Genomic DNA, 18578 nt, shown 5'->3' on the forward strand with positions numbered 1-18578 from the left:
TATCTCCGTACAAGATATATAATTTTATTGCCTTAAAAGTAATTGAATTCATTCCCTGAGGGAAATTTTCTCTTGGTATAAAAACTGCAGTTAGAGCTAGAGCCTAGAAGTATTGTTAGACTGAAATTGAATTTAACCTTGCAGCCAAGGCGCAAGAAGACTAATCTATTACATCATGCTGAATGCCGTTTAATATGTAAATGGTAGGAAATTGAAGATTTTTTTTTGAGTACCAAATGCATAGATCACATCTTGTGTAACTATTTTCCTCAACTCAGTACACACAGTATGGAACACTGATATGCTAATATAATTTCAGTGGAACAAGCGAAACAAGTACGGAATTATTTTTGTTGAACGTTTTGGTAATCTTTGAAGTAGCACAACATACGGGCACCGATCATCTAGTTTCCATTAAAAGCCCCGGTTGAACATTAGAGGAAGAACTCCGGGCGGGAAAATCAGCAAATTTGGGTCTCCTTCCCAGGGAAGATTTCACAGTTCACCTGAAGGATGGAGAGAATCCACGTGTCAGTGAGAGCCAGGCCTCTCTTGCCGGAAGATGCAAAGTCCAGTCCCTGGCGAATCTCCGGGAACTCTATCTTCATTCCCAACCAGCCCGCCAAGTTCGAATTTGGTACTCTCAATTTCTCTTCTAGGTTTTCCCCCTTTTCTTTTCATGTACTTTTGTTTCTCAATGTGCAACTTTTTCTTGGGTATGCAGATAGAATTTTCGGGGATGAATGCAGAACACTTGAAATCTACAAAGATCGAACTAAAAATATAGTGTCTGGTGCAATTCAAGGATTTAATGGTATTTTACGCCTCTTTTTTCTTAAGTTTTGGCATTTGTTGTAATTTTCGTCCTATAATTTGTTTCCCTGTTTCTTTTGGTTCAAGTTTGGAATGCAGTTGTCTTTTACTTTTTAAATATTAGAACACTTTAATTGTTACTATGTTAGCTCCTTAAATTTCCTGTTTAAAATTTAACAATGAACTCAATGCAGTCGGAAGAGTAGAAGCTTAGCTACAAAAAGGCACACTCGATGTGAAGTTAAACACAGAAGAGCTTCTAATGTTCAATTAGGGCTTTTTAATGAAAAGAACTGCCCCTTGATAATTTTTTTTTTTTTTTTAAAAAAACCCACTCTCTTCAAATTTATACTCCCCTCTGTTTCAGTTTATGTGGCAAAGTTAGTGAATTTTTTATTTTTAAAAACCCACTCTCTTCAAATTTATACTCCCCTCTGTTTCAGTTTATGTGGCAAAGTTAGTGTGTATCTTTTACGTCCTAACATTATTTTTAATGCTGGATTACTATTAATAAGATCATTGTCAAGCACGCATCAATATCAAATCCTTTACATCATTCTACTCTATTAGGCTCATTTCATTTTACTACTATGTTCGTTACAGTAAGGATCATCACAGTTTGACTATTTTTACGTCGGTTGTCGATTTATCATAATTCCCCTCTTTTATTGTGACTTGGAATCAGCTATGGTTTGCGAAAATACATAGAGTTTATTAATGTAATCTTTACCTGATAAAAAAAGAGAAGATCCTTTTCTTCGATTTATTGTTCCGTAATTGTTAAAAGTCACATTATGGTAGGATCTAAAATGAATCAAAGATAGTTTGCAAAGCCAATTATTAAAATACTGGAACTTGAATTGCGTTATAACTTATAGTAAAACCTTTTATTTTCGCTGAATTCGTTGGAGGCTTTGTGTGAGGCGTATCGTTAGAAGACAAGAAGCAAAGATGAAGGCGGATGCAACTACAGTATATATCTAGTAGATACTAATGAATTCTCTCTACGAAATTTCGTTTAAATGCTGAAGTTATTAAAATGAGATTTGTGCATAATCAAATTTTCACTAGCAGAAGGAGACTTTCTAAAGGATCTTTGTGGGCACGTCGGCGAGATAGGATTAAGCTGATGATAGTTTGAGATTGGGGTCGGCCTCCCCTAAGGTTTGGGGTTGGCTTCGGGTTCAAATCTTAAGAAGCCCGAGAAAACAAGTTGCCGTGAAATTTATGAGGGGAGGCCATGGAAGTTGATTTTGAGAACTAAAGCTCCTTCTAAAGTTGCTTGTTTTGGATCGATTGCTGCTAACGATGCTTGTCTTACCCAGACACTCTCCAAAAGAGGGGTTTTCATCGTATACTAGGTGTTTCTTCTGTGAGAAGGCATTGGAAACAATTAACACCTACTACTACTACTACACCGTGACTGGTCCTGTTAGATTCGGATAATGTTTTTCAAACATTTTTGGAGTTCAATTGGTGATGCCTCCTAAGGATGTGAAGAGTTTGCTGGTATGTTGAGTTGGACAGAGAGTTGGAAAAGAGCTGAGACCGATATTGAATACTGTTCCAGTCTGCATCATGTGCTCTGGTTGGCCTGAAAGGAATAAAAGATGTTCTGAGGATAAGAAAATACTCGTCTCTGTAAAGTATAAATGCACATATAGTTTGTCCTTCTGGTATAGGGAGGGAGCACAGGATAGAGGAAACATGTCATATTTTGTTGACTTTTTGAGCTCTATGTGTTGAGGATGTAATGGTGTCATTGTAATGTCCTTTTCTGAACCTCTTGCAGTACGTTCTTGGTACTAGATAATACATAAACAGGCCCCAACCTTGGGTGTGCACAAGTAGGCACCTCAACTTGTATAAAGCTGAACACGTAAACACAAATGCTGACGTGGCACATAAAATTTAAGGTGTCTAGATGATCATTTTCTAAGTTGGAGTGTTCAACTGACAAAGTGGAGACAAGTTGAGGTGCCTACTTGTGCAGACCCAAAGTTGGAGGGTAGATTTGCCAGTTGAGGCCAAGTTTAAGGGCATGTTTATGCATTATACCGTAATATTACCTAACTTTATAAAAAGATAATTTAATCTTTTAAGCTACTGATTTGCATACGTATCTTCTTTTGCAGGGACTGTTTTTGCATATGGTCAGACAAGTAGTGGAAAAACACATACTATGAGAGGATCAGCAACTGAACCTGGAGTCATCCCTATGGCCGTGCAAGATCTGTTTAATTTCATTGAAGAGGTTTGACATTGCCATTATATCAATTTGTAACCCCTTCAACAAATAATGACATTTATGTCATATTTTTGGCATTCTTCATTGATAACTGTGACTGCAACTTCAAATAGATTGAAAAGAAATAAGTTCTCTTACTGGAAAACAACTCGCTGTAAAAGCGATTCTGGGTCATTTGTCAAGTCTTAAAGTCATTGTCCGGTTCTTGCAGTTACTATTTTCCGAAATTTGTTTTCATATTCCTATAAAACTGCTCTATAGTTCAGGATTTATGGGTATAAAGTTGATGGATCGATCTTTAAGGGATGCCAAGGAAAAGCAATTCTCCGCTGCTACATCACATGTGTGCCACAAAACATTAGATTCTTATGCTTCAGTTTAGCGCACTAGAGAATACTCAAAATATGAGTCCATACACTTGCTAACTAATACTTGATTGTCAACCAGATTCCTTCTCTTCATTCCTTATGTCTCCAAGAGTCTTATCATAGGTTTAACATCTATACATAGAGTTCCAACTATCAAATCAAAGCCAAAAAACCTGGCGAAAGAAAGCTAGGAAATGAGCACTCACCTATTTGAAGCTGGACCTTAGAGTCTTGACCCCTGCTTAACCTGAAATGAAACCTCTCAATCTAGGGGAAAGATTGATTATCAGATTCATTTTCCTGTTAGAAAGGCCCAAAAAAGTGACTTCTTGATAGAAAAAGTGCTGTCCTGATTAATAAGGGAAGTGACAGGCTTTTTCTGTTTGTGCTGATCTAATTTCTTGGGGTTTTTTGATAGCATAAGCGACTAATGAAATATCATTTTATTTATGACTGATCAATCGTTCTTTTTAAAAATATGTTGCATTGTTATTTTTTGCAGTATGCTCATTCCTAAAAAATATCTTTGGTACATGACGTTGGTTCTGCCTTTTGAAAAATTTAATAAGTACCCGTGTATAATTTAGTCTCCTGAAATTTTAGGAAATGGATAGAGAGTTTCTTCTGCGGATGTCGTATATGGAAATCTATAATGAGGAGATAAATGATTTGTTGGCTCCTGAGCACCGGAAGTTGCAAATCCATGAAAGTATAGAGGTATTGGATTACTTTTGGTTTCACATTATTGTTTTATAGTTGCACATGAACTGTCAGCATAATTTGGCTTTCATCCGATTTGCTAATCTGGCATGAAGCGAGGAATATTTGTTGCTGGTTTAAGGGAGGAAATTGTTGCCTCTCCTGATCAAGTGCTTGAGCTCATGGATTTTGGAGAATGTAAGTAAAAGTACCATCAATTTTTTTTTTTTTTGATGAAGTAAGAATATTATTAACAAAAGGCATTAACTAGCCTGTATACAAGAAGTATACCAAAAAGTAGAAAATCCTACAAGAATACATGATTTTCTACGAAAGTCGCCCAATCATCTATACAAAAAGTAACCTCATGGGTGCACCAAAAAGAAATAAGGGAAAAGAGGCTATTTCTGAAGTGTAAAATATCTTTCTCTATTCCATCAAAAGCTCTTGTGTTCCTCTCACTCCATATGGTCCACATCAATGCTAAAGGGACAACTTCACATGCCCTGCATCTCCTCCTCCGTCTTCTACGAGCCCACCTAAACATGGTTTCTTTCACAGTTCTTGGCATTACCATCAATATGGTTATGTCCTCTCAATAATTATTCTTTTCTTGAAAGTATCTTATAGGCTCCAATTACTCTAATAACAAAGTCTCCACTGTAAGTATTGGTCTTAAGAGCATACTGGCAAACATTTCCGTGCCCTAAAGATTTGGTTTTCATTTATAAAGAAGCGCAGCATCCCATTTCTCATTACCCTTCTGCCTTAATATTGGCTACTCTATTTCAAATTAATATTCCTATGCAAAGCTTCAGCAAGAGTAACAGTCTTCACAATTTGTTTTGCAGCTCATCGACATATTGGAGAAACTAATATGAATACATACAGCAGTAGATCACACACAATTTTCCGGATGGTAACATACGCTTGAATGACTATTCTAAGATATGAGGAATACATTCATGTCCTAAATTTTTATGCTTAATAGATAATTGAGAGTAGGGAGAAGGCTGAAGATGCAAATAGAGAGAATTCTTGTGATGCAGTCCGTGTATCTGTTCTGGTATGCAGTGAGAAGTTTTTACATTCTCTTTAAGATGCTATCATTTGTGTAGAAGAATCTACAAAGATAATCTCTCTACCCTCAAAATTTTCCCAGAACCTGGTGGACCTTGCTGGTTCAGAACGTGTTGCCAAAACCGGAGCGGAAGGTGTTCGTCTAAAAGAAGGCTCCCACATCAACAAAAGCTTGATGACTTTAGGAACTGTGATTAAAAAACTAAGTGAAGGTGCTGAGAGTCAAGGGTAAGCTTGTTGTGTGTTGGGCTTGGTTTCGTAAAACTGTTCTTCTACTTGTACTAATGTATCATGCAATCTTCCAGGAGTCACGTTCCATATCGAGACAGTAAACTAACGCGTATCTTGCAACCTGCACTGGGTGGAAATGCAAACACTGCCATCATATGTAATATCACTCTTGCCCAGGTAAATTATCTGAGCTTAATAAGTTTATGGTAGGCTGAAAAGCACCTTATTAAATACATAAGTCCTTGCGTTGGTGCACAATATTCTCTATTAAGTCTTCAATTTCATAATTTATAGTTTCTTCTTTGATTTCTTTAGAGAACTCTAAGACAGAATGAACTATTTCAATGTCTACCATGTCAAAACTTGTTTGGGGTATCTTTTATTACAGAAAATTCACGAAAAAAGCAATCTGCAACTGGTTGAAAGTACTGCTATACTGATTTTGCTATGCTGATCTTTATATAAAATTGTAGGCATGTCTGCCTCAGATCTTGTCTATTTGTATGACAAATAATATGATTGTGTCCAAATGTTTTCCCTTTTGACATACAAATTAGTGTACCAGCACTGCAGTTCTCCATGTTTTTTCCTTTGAAGATTTACAAGTCAGTATAGTGTTATCCTGGATATCATTTTTCGGTTTTCAGCAATTTGTTCAACAAAATGATTATGTAATGAACACAAAACTTGACTGTGGATGAACTGGCCTTCTGTTTTTCACTTAATATTGCTGACTCGTTGAGTACAGTAGCTCGAAAAGGTCTCTAGATCATTCTTTGTCTTCTCTGATTTTTCAATTTGAAGGGCTCGAGTACCTTTCAATTAGCCCTAACCATGGTAATTATGCATTGGACCACCTTTGTCGCAGGCAGAACTTTCTTTTCATCACATATTGTACTTGTAAACCATTTTGTGAATTATGCTTGGGTGACCATGTCTCTATGATTCTTCTTTCTTTCTTTCTTCTTTTCTGCCTTTTATTTTTTTAATTTTTTTATGGGGCGTTCTGCTTGATGATAGGTTCATGCTGACAGTCTCTCTTGCTCTATGTTAATAATGCATTTTTTCCTTGATTCCAGATTCATGCTGATGAGACTAAGAGTAGTCTTCAATTCGCTAGCAGGGCATTGCGGGTTACAAATTGTGTTCACGTGAATGAGGTTGGATATTTAACTGCATTCTGTACTCACCAGAAAGCAAGTCGATCTCTCAGCTTTCTTGATGCCTCTTACTCACATCTGCTGTCAGTTTGAGTTGCTTCTGGTCTGTACTTTCCTTTTGCCTTTACATGATGCCTGCTTTTGTTTGCATCTTAAACCTATCTGTTTTTTTATACCAGATACTGACTGATGCTGCATTGCTAAAGCGTCAAAAGAAGGAGATTGAGGAGCTGCGAGCTAAATTTCAGGTTCTGGAAGCAGTCACGTCGTTTATTATTTTGTATAGGTTGACTAACCTATGTTTTTAAACTATTGAAGGCGTCACATTCAGAACATCTTGATGAAGAAATACTGAATCTCCGGAATACTTTACTGAAGGTTTGTGATGATTACTTTATAGCTGCATTGGCAATTTTGTGAGTCTCAAAGGTGTAAAATTTTAATAGAGCGAATTGGAGCGGGAACGAATTGCATTAGAATTGGAGGAGGAAAAGAAAGCTCAAGCTGAAAGGGAGAAGAGGTTACAAGAGCAAGCCAAGAAAATTGAGAACTTGAGTTCTATGGTGCTATGCTCAAATAGGGATGAGGGTCGTGATACCTATAAAAAGGTGAGTTTGTGGATTTCTATCTATTCATTGCTTTACTTGCTTTTGAATCCCTCCTAGAAGCACTACTAATTTAAGAGCGTGATTTCAACAAGTTGGTGGTACTTCACAGTGTGAAGTTTACAAGTCCGATTCAATTTTTAATATAAATGCTGGACCTCCACCTAATTTACTGCAGAGCGAAGACTTATAAAGGCAATCAAATTATTTTTCAGTGCATTAGTACTTTTTCCATTTCTTTTATCAGGTAATTGGGTTCCTAGTTTCTTTTTCCACCTTCTATGATCCCTTGAATCCTAGACCAACAGTCTGCCATAACTCTTACCTACTGAGTACATGAAGACAACTGAGTATACTCGGCCACTCTATTTCAGTATACTGTTTGTATACGGGAAGATATTTTCATCTTCAGTAAAATTATTTACTTCTAATAAAAAGATCACATTTCATTCATGCAATCATGGCGCACCTTGTCTGACCTCATATTGCACTTTCCTGTCAAAATGGAGTTTCAAACATGTATGTGATCACCAATTGCTGATTTTAATATAAATCTTGCATGAGTCTTAGACCTTCCTGCTAGTTTCCGCAATACAAAAATTTGAGCTCATTTGGGATTATATTTTCAAGTAGTGGGTTTTCTCTATGCTAGTTTCTTTTGGTGATATCCAATGTGTTCTTAAGGATTCGTGTCGTTGCTTGGGAGAACACACAGAGGCATATTGAATTTTGTGTTTGAAGAAAAAAATTCAAAATCAGCTACCAATTCCTAAAATAGTCCTCTTATTTTGCATTTTCTGGAAGAATTGCTTATTTAATCTTAGTCAATGACGACAATACCACATACATCTAACACTTTGTGCCATCATTTGCATTTGATTTGGTCTTCTACCCTTAGCTTTCTTTTATTGCTGTTCTATTGTGATTAAGTTGATGTTATATCTTCTGCATTGTAGGAAAAACGGCGATATACATGGTGCCCAGGTAAACTTTCAAGGGAGGCTTTGAAGGAGGAGGTGAGATTTGATTTCTGTTGGTAATGTTACCATATGTTATCTTTTGTTGTGTAAATTTCTTTGAAGAGTATATAGGAGCAGTACGTTCTTGAAGCAATATGGACTTCACTTTAGTCATTTTATGGATATATAATTATTGACCCAGCATCACAAGCTGCATTTTACTAGTACTATGAATCTGCATCCTTAGTGTTATTTGGTGTATGAATCGACTGCCTTAGAGTACTTGAGAAATTAGTTGCCAATTTGTGTTTAAGCGCATCAGTTGGATAAATTGTTGGTTTTAATGGTCATCGTATTGTTAGGACACTGTGCATAAACTCATTAAGGATGGGTAACACTCATTTGCAAAGGGATGTTTTAATACTTTACGCACTGCCGTGTTTATTCAGAAAGCAAGCTTGAATCTATACTAGTCGCAATTAAAGTTATTTGAGCATACAAGTGAGTGAGTTTTGAGACAGCGAAAAAGTTAGCCAACTATGATGTATTATACATCTATAATAATTGATAGTTATGATTTCAGAGACCTCCCTCCATGTTTCGTTTTGTAACACTAACTTCCCTTGTGGTTTACAATATTAAGCTTACATCCCTTGTTTTGATTTTTCTTGTAACAATTGTTTTAACACATTATTATTAATGTTAAACAGTTACAATATGACTAATTTTCCTTTTTGTAATATTAAACTCTTCTAATTAATTAATTACAACTACATACCCGGCTAAAAAAACGTAGTCCCACAATGTAAGAGAAGTAAGACAACAAAATACGAAGGGAGGGAAGCAACACTTAGTAATACACACATAAGTATAAGATCTTACCTAATACCTTGGAAGGTAGAGAGGCTAGCCCCCCATTCACAAAGGTAGAGAGACTTTATTAATTAATTTAATAAAATATCCTCTTTATCAAATTCTTTAATGATAAAATTTTTAATACATTGATAAAAAGTTAGCCAAGTATGATGTAGCATACATCTATAATAATTGATAAGGATAATTTCAGAGACCCCCCCTCTAGTTTTTGCTTCATAACACTAGCCTCTCTTGTTGTTTACGATATTATGCTTATCAGTATTGTTTGACTTTTTGTAACAATTCTTTGATATATCTATCATTAATGTAAAATAATTACAATTGACTAATTAGCCCTTCTAATTAATTTTATCAAAGTATCTTCTTTAACAAATTCTTCAATAATAAAAAACGTGATTCATGGGCTCGAAAGTCCTTTTCTTTACAAACATTGGTTCCAAATTTTTCTTCCTCTTCCACTTTCATCTTCTCTGCAAACATTGGTTCGGGATTCCTTGCCTGCATTAAAGATATACCCTTTTAAATTTACAATTATGAGCACCAAATGGGGGAACTGGAACTCCAATCTAGAACCCTGCAAAGCTTCTTTACCAATGCAAACAGAATTAAATATTTTATTCTTTGCTGCTTCAGTTGAACTCCGCAGTCAAAGAGAAGGCTTCTGTAGTCAAAGCCAAAAGCATAAAACGTGACATTGGACCCTTACTTCCTTTTGAAGAACTATTAGATGCTGAGAGCAATGGAGACTCTGGCAAGCAAGAAGACAATTCAAGGAGTAATCAATTAGAAGACTGTACCCTCCCTGACCCGCAGGCTTTGTTGCATGTGACTAGCAGGAGAAAAGGAGCCTCTAGGAAAAAAAGCTCCTCAATGGTTTACACTTCGCCCTGCTATTTCAACTTTCTTTTGAAATAGTATTATACTACTGATTGTCGTGTTATTGTTTTTTTAATTCTAGCAGGAAGACAATGAATTGCTGGAACTTCAAAGGGAGCATGAGGAGTTGCTTTTAAAATTTGAATCACATGTAATGTTCTTTCGCTTTGTTTCTGTTATTTCTGATTCAATTTGATTTCTTAGTTTAATCCTTGCTTTTGCTAGAAAACCGTGAGTGAGATAAAGATTGACTATCTAACAAGGAAGCTTTTAGAGGCTGACATTCATCTGGTCGATGGTTCTGAGCAAGAGGACAATTCTTTGATGCACTTGAATGGGAGCAAAACTTTGAGAGAGGCAGAAGCTATTTTGGTGATTAAGCAGCTCCAAGAGAAGGTGTCCTCATTTCTTTCATTTCTCATTTTCTTGTCATCTATATAAATAAGATTACTTTTTCATTTTTTTTCTTGTTAAGTATATCTCGGAAATGTGGAACTTTTGTTCAGATCACTTTGTTAGAAATGGAGAGATCCTCAAGCCAACAAAATTTGGACTCTGTTGTTGAGATAGCAACTGAGCAGACCATATCTGCAAGAGAGAAGCATGAAGAGGTAATCAAGCTTTCACATTTTATGCATTGAACATTGCAATTTTAATGATTTATCTCCTTATATTGAGAGAGCAAACAAGGTGGTGATAAATGCTTGCACTTCAGAATTCCTGTGCTGGTGGCATAAATGTTGTCGCTGTATCTATATCAAGTATCAACCATTGTGTTCTCACAGCCAAACAGCTAGCCACAGCTGTTTGCCTGTTATGAAAAAACTGCTATTACTACCTGATAGAGTACTATCAAAGTTCCTTTTTCTCCCACTTGTATGATCAATGCGCAAGGGAATATGAAACATGTGGTAGTCTTCTGTATATCGAAATAAATGCTGCTTGATTAGTAATATTCCAGTTTATAAATGAAGTTGGCATGTCGTTACTACTTACTGCTTTCTAAATCTAACTAGTAATGAAGACGACAAGCCAATCTAAAGAGCCCAAATGCCAAAACATGATAATGCTGAATCTGAATTTGATATCCGCATTTGTTTTGGTTAATTAGTTCTTATGCTTCCTTTTCACCTTAGTCGCACGTTTTCATTCTTTTAATTTTATTTGTTTTATAGAGGGAGAAGGGGATAGAGAGATTCGAATCCCCACTTATTGTGTAGGAGATCCAAAGCAGTATCAGTAGGCTATAAGCCTCGGTGGTCGAAGATCACATTCTTAATCTTAGTCCCAAGATACATTCTCGAAAACTTTTGTAGTGATTAAAATTAGAACGATATATCATGATGATGATTTTTATCTATTCAATAGTTATTAGTTTCAGTTATTAAATGAAGCTTTAAATGGTATTTTGCTTTCCTTTCGCAATTTCGTCACAAAGATGCTCCCCTCTTTCTCACCTCACATTCATCATATCTGTTTCCTCTGCACGTGTCACATCTCAGAGTGGGAATCACGGTCTGGCTTTTTGTTTTACTTGTTGAGTATTTCTGGGATGTCCTGTTCCTCGTACCATATTCCATCCGGTACAACGCATAATTGCATAAGTGATTCATAAAACACATTAGGATGGTAATAGCTTTCGAGTTGAGTGGGTATAGCACGTCTCTATTAGATATAGACTCAGATGATGCTTCCAGTCAAAGAAGCCAAGGAAACTGGTGTTATTCTGCATAGCTTTGAGCATGTTTTCAGGCCAATTCTTTGACTACTAGGATCTCACTTTTACATTTGACCTTTACATTTGATATCCATAATACCTTTCTTTTTTGATAAGGTTCACATATCTTTTTTGATTACCTTTCCTTTAAGTGCAACAGTGCAATGACTTCTGTTTTAATGCTTTAGCTTTTCCAAGAGCTTTTGAGTGCAAAACTTGAGGCACAACGGGCTTGTGAACAGCTTGCTTCAATGCAATCTGCAGTAGTGCTTGTCGTAAGTTCATTCCACCCTAATAGTACTTGATATATTGTGACTGACATTCTTTAGGGTTCCGCTTTAAGCATGTAATATAATCATTTTCATATGCCTCCTGGGGCATTAATGAATTCACTTCTTTCAGGAGGATAACATGAACTTTGAAACCAAGCTGATGAGGGAGGTTCAAGATTTGATGTCAGAATTTGAAAATTCACGAACATTGATTGATTCATTCGTTCCAGTGGTAGAGGAACTTTTCCTGTCTTTCTCTGCCATATCCAAACTAGTTCCTGTGAGTATCTTCTGTAGGTCATTACATCATAAATTCTAGACTTGGGCATTCTTTTCATACATTTCCGCACGCATGCAATATGTTCTTTAACAACACGCTGTTTTATCACTTGCGCTTCTATACATTAATTCCAGTACTATTGTTTACTTGCTATGTGCTTTCTGCAACCTGATCTGGTTTCCCACTTTCAGGATTTAAAGTCTTCAGCACTTGACAATTCCAACCAAATTAAATTTATAATTAGAAACTATGAGAAACTACAATCTCTCTTGAGGCAAAAGATCAATGTAGTTCAGGATGAAAAGGTGCCAATTGTCTGCTTTTTCTTTTCTTTCGTCTCTATAATTGGAAATTTGACAACCAAGTATTATCTCACACTTCGGTTATTTGAGTTTCTGTTGAAATTACCTTTAACGCATGCTAATCAAAACTTAGATTCTACTGGACAATCAGTCTTTTGATCTGCATAATCAAATAGAAGAACTGAAAAGAGCTATGGGAGATTCTGGAAATGCATTAACAGTAAGTTGCTTCACTTTGTCCTATATCGATCCTTTGATATCTCTGCCCTTGCTGACGGAATCATGCTCTTTTCCAGGAAATCTCTGAAAAGTATGAAGCAGAAAAATCTGAACACCTTTCTCAGATTCAAAGTCTTCAAAAGGAACTGTCATGCTTATCTTCTAATTCCTTAGTCAGAGAGAAGGAAAACATTAGAAAAGATTTGGAGAAAACAAAAGCAAAGTTGAAAGACACAGAATCCAAACTTAGGAATGCCATCCAGGAGAAGACAAAACTTGAGGTCTCATGCAAATTTTTTGAAGGTTGATTTCCTTGTGCTGTCTTGAGGCATTTCTATCTTTTCTTACGGTATCACATTGTTAGGGTGAAAGAGCTTGTGCTGAGAGGGAAATTAAACGCTTAAATGGTCAGAGGGCTATTATTGAGCGTGACATCAATAAGCGAGAATCGATCATCGGAAGAAGGCGTGATTCAGTTGTTGATAGGAGCTCTAATGTGTTTGACTCCAAAAGAGCCAAGAATTCCTCTGTTTGTGTTGAACATGTGCAGGTAGGTACGGTGTACTCAAACTAGTGTAAATAAGTTCAAGAAATGTCTTTCTATGTTCCTTAAATGTATAATGGAATGGCAAAAACACTTTGAGCTTAACTTTATGGCACTGAAGGTAGCTGAACATCCACCGCAAAAAACTTAGGCAATGACTGGAGTGGTTCAAGGCTTTATAAATCCTATGGAAGCCCTTACACAACCTATGTGGGACATTAAAAAACTTAACACACTCCCGCACACGTAGCCCAGTTTTGGTGGTTAACACATGAACTTTATGGGTGTGAGAATAGGCTTACCAAAGGTTGATTCTAATACCTACGAAGAATCTGAGTATTTAGTCCAAAATCTTTAGGCAATGGTACAGTGGGGGTAGACCTTTACATACAACTTTCGAAGCCCTTACTCAATCCATGCATGAAAAGCAGTAACTCAATAATGGCAAAACAGGAAGGCAGACCAAAAGTTGGTGTCTTTTGTATTGTAACTTTTGTTCAAGAAGCCATTGAGTTTGGAATAGTACCCTGCCATTAGAAGAACTCTTGACAAGTAAAATAGGACAAACCTGAAAATTAACAAAAGGCCGTCCAAGGCAGGGCTTGGAGTCTGACATTTGTGCTTTCTTCATTTTCATGTAGGATTTTTGGGTTCTGTTAATCCAATCTAAATCCTCTTATAGTCCCCAAGGCATTGTTTTATAACTTACATTCGACGTAATTACCTTTTCAAATAAAAGGAGCAGATCATCATATGGTAGAAGTAACAGGTTATATTGACGGCACCCTTAAAGAAAAGAAAAACCTTATTGGCATGCATCATGAAGTCTAGTCTGTTTCTCTTTGTCTTAAGATATACTGATTTAGAAAATTCCCATATAGAATGCTCATTTCATTCTTAAGATATTTCTCACCCAAGGTAGGTCTAGGAATCATTATAACCTTTATTTGTTAGCACTATTTGAAACAGCATACTGGGTATTTAATGCCCATATGCCATTCTGTCATTATATGTACTATTCCCATCAATCTTATAAATAGTATTGCATATGTTTACCTGCATTCCACTCTAGAGGGGGAGTTAGTTATCTTTATTGCTTTGTCTTAAGCTACTTTCCCCTTTCTGGTGTGAAGGAGGAGTACAGGAAGCTGGAAGTGCTGGCATTTGAGATGGAGACAACTATCGCTTCTTTGGAAGAGGAATTAACAATCTCTCATGCGGAAAAAGAAGAAGCCAATTCTAGAGCAGAAAATTTGGCATGTGAATTGCAGGCTTTATCTGACGAGTTGAATATGTCAAATACAGAACTAAGTATGCTGAAGGAAGAGGTGTCATGCCTTGTAAGTTTATGTTTGTTAATGGTTCCTTTGAGATTCCCACTTTTTCATATCTTCTATCATATTTGCCTGTTGAGCATGAATTATTAGCTTAGTTTCTACTATTCTTTTTTCTGAAAAATAAAACGATAACTTATTTCTATTTTCTCACCATTATTTGTTTCTATGGCATTGTAGAGATTATGTTCGGAAGAATCTGAATCACGATGTCAGGGATTGGAAACTTCTGTCAACCTTTTGGCAGAAGAAAAGGAAGATTTAGCTATGGTACTATTTGAAGTTGCTTTGGAAACATGTATTCTGAGGCTCCATTCAACTGTTCCCGTTACATCATTTATGAGTGCCTTCTTTTATTTGTAGCAACTCACTGATGCCCTTTTGTCAATGGAGGAGGAAAAGGCCATATGGTTTGCAAGGGAGAAAGCTACAGTTGAAGCAATCAATGAAAAGGCAAAATCTTATAGTGCTGATCTCGCCAATGTGTCACAGAAAATGACAGAGGTTACCTTCAGATTTACACATGATGTAGTTGAACAATTTAAGCATATTCTGACAAACACTGTAGTGGCTCTTATTGATATTGAGCATCTCTTCAAGGACTCAGTACTTGCATCCTGTTCTCTTTGGTGGTCTAGAGGGAACATGATATTGTAGAAATTGTATTGCCGAGACGCCTAGTTAATTCAAAGCTTGTTCACTTTTAATCTTCCTTTTTTAAACAGACCAAGAGAATTGTTTGTGAGGTCTGAGTACTATAGAGCTTCCTCGCTAGAAAAGCACATAGCTAAATTAAAGAAATCAAATACATCCATTGGGGCAATGAATTTAGCAAAATATGTTGCACATCTATGTACATGTCAGTTGCCCATGATTTACTTATCGAATCTTGATTTAGCATCCTGACTTTAAACTACAGGTGACAAATGAACTTGAGAGTTGTAGAATTCAGTGCAAACTCCTTGAGGAGAGATTGGTTGTCTCAGAAAATAATGTACTGTTGGAAAAAAGTTTCAGGTTTGACTATCCTTTGCTCCCCTATCACTCTGATATGTTGCTACTCCGTTTCTCCAAATTGGTTGTCAATAGTAAAGTGAAGTAACTAGTGACTAATATTTTCAAATGTATTCTGTTGTCTTTAATAGAATGTGTTTTGATGCAGAAAAAATCACATGCACTACACTTATGCTTTCTGAAAATCTAAATTAATTTCAAAATTAGTTTAATATATTTAGCTCTAGTAAATTGGTACTCAATAAGCAAAAAGTGACTAGTAAATTGGGACAATGGGGTGTGTCAGTGTATGTCCATAATGGTGATGTTCGGCCTAGCTTGCTACTACCCTCACCAAAATCTGGGTGTATTCCAGGTGCCTTGAGTAGTGTATTCATATAAACCTTTAAATTGATCTGCTTGATAATATACAGGTATTGCTTTTTTCCTTGTTTTACAGTGAAGAGAAATTACTAGAGATCGATCAACTTAGACTTGGCCTGAGAGTTGCTGAGGAACAATGTAGAAGTTCTCAAAAGGTGATTTGTTTGTACTTAGTCAAGCTTTTAGAATTTATATTGTGTGCAGCATAGTGAGTCAGCCTAGAAAAGTATTCTGGGGTAGACTAAGCTGGATATACATCAGTTGAATAATTATGCCCTATAAAACTCTTCTCGTACATGACTTCAGCTTGTTGCTTACTTGACTTAGGATTACGTAGTGGTTATCAAAAAAATTGCTAATCTATACTATGTAATCTGAACCTAATAGAAAACTTCAATATTTAATAGTAAGTTCACGTGAGTGTAGAAGCACTCAAAACGACTGTCGCCTTTGAACTGTAATCATGAATTGATGAAGCTTATTTACAACATCCTAAATGACATTGTGATGCTGTCAGTTTCTTCACCACCAGCAGCTGTGCAGGACAAACTTATCTCTCGCTTTCAGTCCTGGTGCAATGGTATTTGAATTTTGGACCTTTTTTGTAGTACACACCAATTCAGTTGATATCCTTTTCTTGTCCAAGTTCCCAGCATCATTATATGTTACTGCCATTCTGCATAACTGGTCCTCTTCTAATGAAATGTTAAATTCTCAACTGCAGATGCTGAAACTGGAGCGTCAGGATCTGTGCAAGGAAGTAGAAAGGCTTCAGATGGAGTTAAGCATGCTTAGCAAAGAAAGAGTAGATCTATTAGCCCGTATTAGAGAATCGGAGGCGGAGCCAATTCAGAGAGATGACTTTCAGGTTCACACTTGAATGCCATGAAATGTTGATTGATGAATCTGCTCTCAGAACAAGTAAAGGAGATGTGATTCTCATTTATCTGAGACAGATTATTACAAATTTATTATGTTACATAGACGTTCTCTACTATGCTCGAGGATAACACTATATTTTGGTTATCAGCTGTCAAATTTAAAACATGAAGTCGAGCAGCTCAATGAGAAGCTTTCAGCTTTGGAGGTCAAAATGCATAATGTAAGCAATCATTCACATGGTCAATTGCACGCTATATTTGATTATCATGAGATATGCCAGGTGACAGGTTACCTTTTTGTGACTATATTTGTATCATTTATCTTCTCTCTTTTTTCTTGGTTTCTTATTCATACTATATTGATATATGTGATGACTGAGATGAAAGAAAGGAAATAACTTTGTTGCTTTTATTCTACTCATGATGTCAATTTCATTATGAAGCAGCTGTGAAGAATGACTCATCTGCTTCTGTATGTTGCTTTTGCATTTGCATAATTTTTGCATAGATCAGTAGACAATCTGCTGAAAATGTTTGCATGTGTAATTAGGGAATGTTATCCTTGCGCAACATCTTTTCATGATAAGTTGCACATCTGACATCTAAGAGCAATCTGAGTCGAGTGGTTCATTTCAAGCTTATTTTCCTTAAAGAGAGTGCAAGTCATCATATCTGATATGTCTGAACAGGATGAAGTCAACCACAGCAATGGGAAAGCTAAGCTGAGAATGAGACTTAGAGGGGCACAAGCAAAATTGGATGCATTTCGGGTAAGATACAAAGAGGCGCTGGATGAGATAGACTTTATGAACAAGAAATTCGAGGTTGCTTCATCAAAGCTGAAAGATCAATTAGCTTCAAGTGGTCTTGAAATCCTCAACCTCAAGAAGCAGCTTGCTTCCTCAAGGGGTCCCTGATTGGTTAATATATACGGACATCTTCCAAGTACATATATGTTCAGATGATATGAATATGTATATCTTAACTAACCATTAATATCTATACCACAATAGTTAGTAAATGATGTTAAGAGTCATTACTAGACTTTTTGGCCTCTTTGTAAGTTTTTGTCAGGGGCTGTATTTGTAGATAAGATATACCAGGCCTTTATTTGCAGTGCTGATGAATATAACATGTTACCAATTTCAAAAAACTTTAAGCCTGTAATGCATCAATACACCAGAGAGGTAAAGTTCATCTACTGATATGTCAGTTGGAATAGCAAAATGCCATTACATGACAGTTCTTGAAGATTAGCAATCTTGTTCTGCCAAATGACGCACTTAATATAAATAAAGCAGTGCAAATCTTGAGAATCACTATTAAGTCAAGCTTATTAAGATTCTTGCAGAGTCAGAAGTTGGATTATCGACTTCCTGTAGATTGTTGAAACTAAATAAAAAAGAGTGAAATTAGAGCAGATGATGAACTGAGAGACTAGTAGTTTCTATTAAGAATGTTTTGTCATGCTTTCTATAATATTTTGCCTTGGCTTCTTCACTTTTGTTATTTCTTTTTCCGAACTGCTTTGAATTGTTTTGATTTGAGCCGAGGGTCTATCGAAGACAACCTCTCTACCCCCAAGGTAGGAGTAAGGTCTGTGTACACTCTACCCTCCGAAGATCTCATTTTGTTGGATTTTTGGGTGTGTTGGTGAACTCATAGACTATTTCCCCTAAAAGGTTACAAGGTTATTTTCTGCTGATATGTTCAATTGCTTTATGGATGCCTCCTATC

At 36.3% G+C, this 18578-nt stretch overlaps 1 protein-coding gene across 3 annotated transcripts; it reads left to right on the forward strand.

Moving 5' to 3' along the window:
* The first annotated feature begins 319 nt into the window (after window positions 1-319).
* LOC132050454 (kinesin-like protein KIN-7O) lies at window positions 320-18068 on the forward strand. Of its 3 annotated transcripts, none has more exons than XM_059441703.1 (32): window positions 320-637; window positions 725-814; window positions 2949-3067; window positions 4033-4146; window positions 4245-4326; window positions 4980-5047; window positions 5120-5194; window positions 5291-5436; window positions 5514-5616; window positions 6519-6599; window positions 6779-6847; window positions 6918-6977; window positions 7046-7207; window positions 8161-8220; window positions 9673-9912; window positions 9998-10066; window positions 10141-10311; window positions 10422-10526; window positions 11821-11907; window positions 12035-12184; window positions 12376-12489; window positions 12620-12706; window positions 12783-12986; window positions 13070-13255; window positions 14383-14589; window positions 14764-14853; window positions 14947-15087; window positions 15503-15600; window positions 16037-16115; window positions 16685-16828; window positions 16991-17062; window positions 17531-18068. In XM_059441703.1, exons 1-32 carry the CDS (start codon window positions 514-516, stop codon window positions 17756-17758), a joined length of 3825 nt encoding a protein of 1274 aa, XP_059297686.1. In that variant the 5' UTR covers window positions 320-513; the 3' UTR covers window positions 17759-18068. The 3 variants fall into 3 exon arrangements, with proteins under 3 accessions (XP_059297686.1, XP_059297688.1, XP_059297687.1); XM_059441705.1 differs by having other exon boundaries at window positions 12638-12706; XM_059441704.1 differs by having other exon boundaries at window positions 10001-10066.
* The last annotated feature ends 510 nt before the right edge of the window (window positions 18069-18578 follow it).

Source organism: Lycium ferocissimum, chromosome 3 (genome assembly GCF_029784015.1).
Source record: "Lycium ferocissimum isolate CSIRO_LF1 chromosome 3, AGI_CSIRO_Lferr_CH_V1, whole genome shotgun sequence".
NCBI classification, from domain to species: domain Eukaryota; kingdom Viridiplantae; phylum Streptophyta; class Magnoliopsida; order Solanales; family Solanaceae; genus Lycium; species Lycium ferocissimum.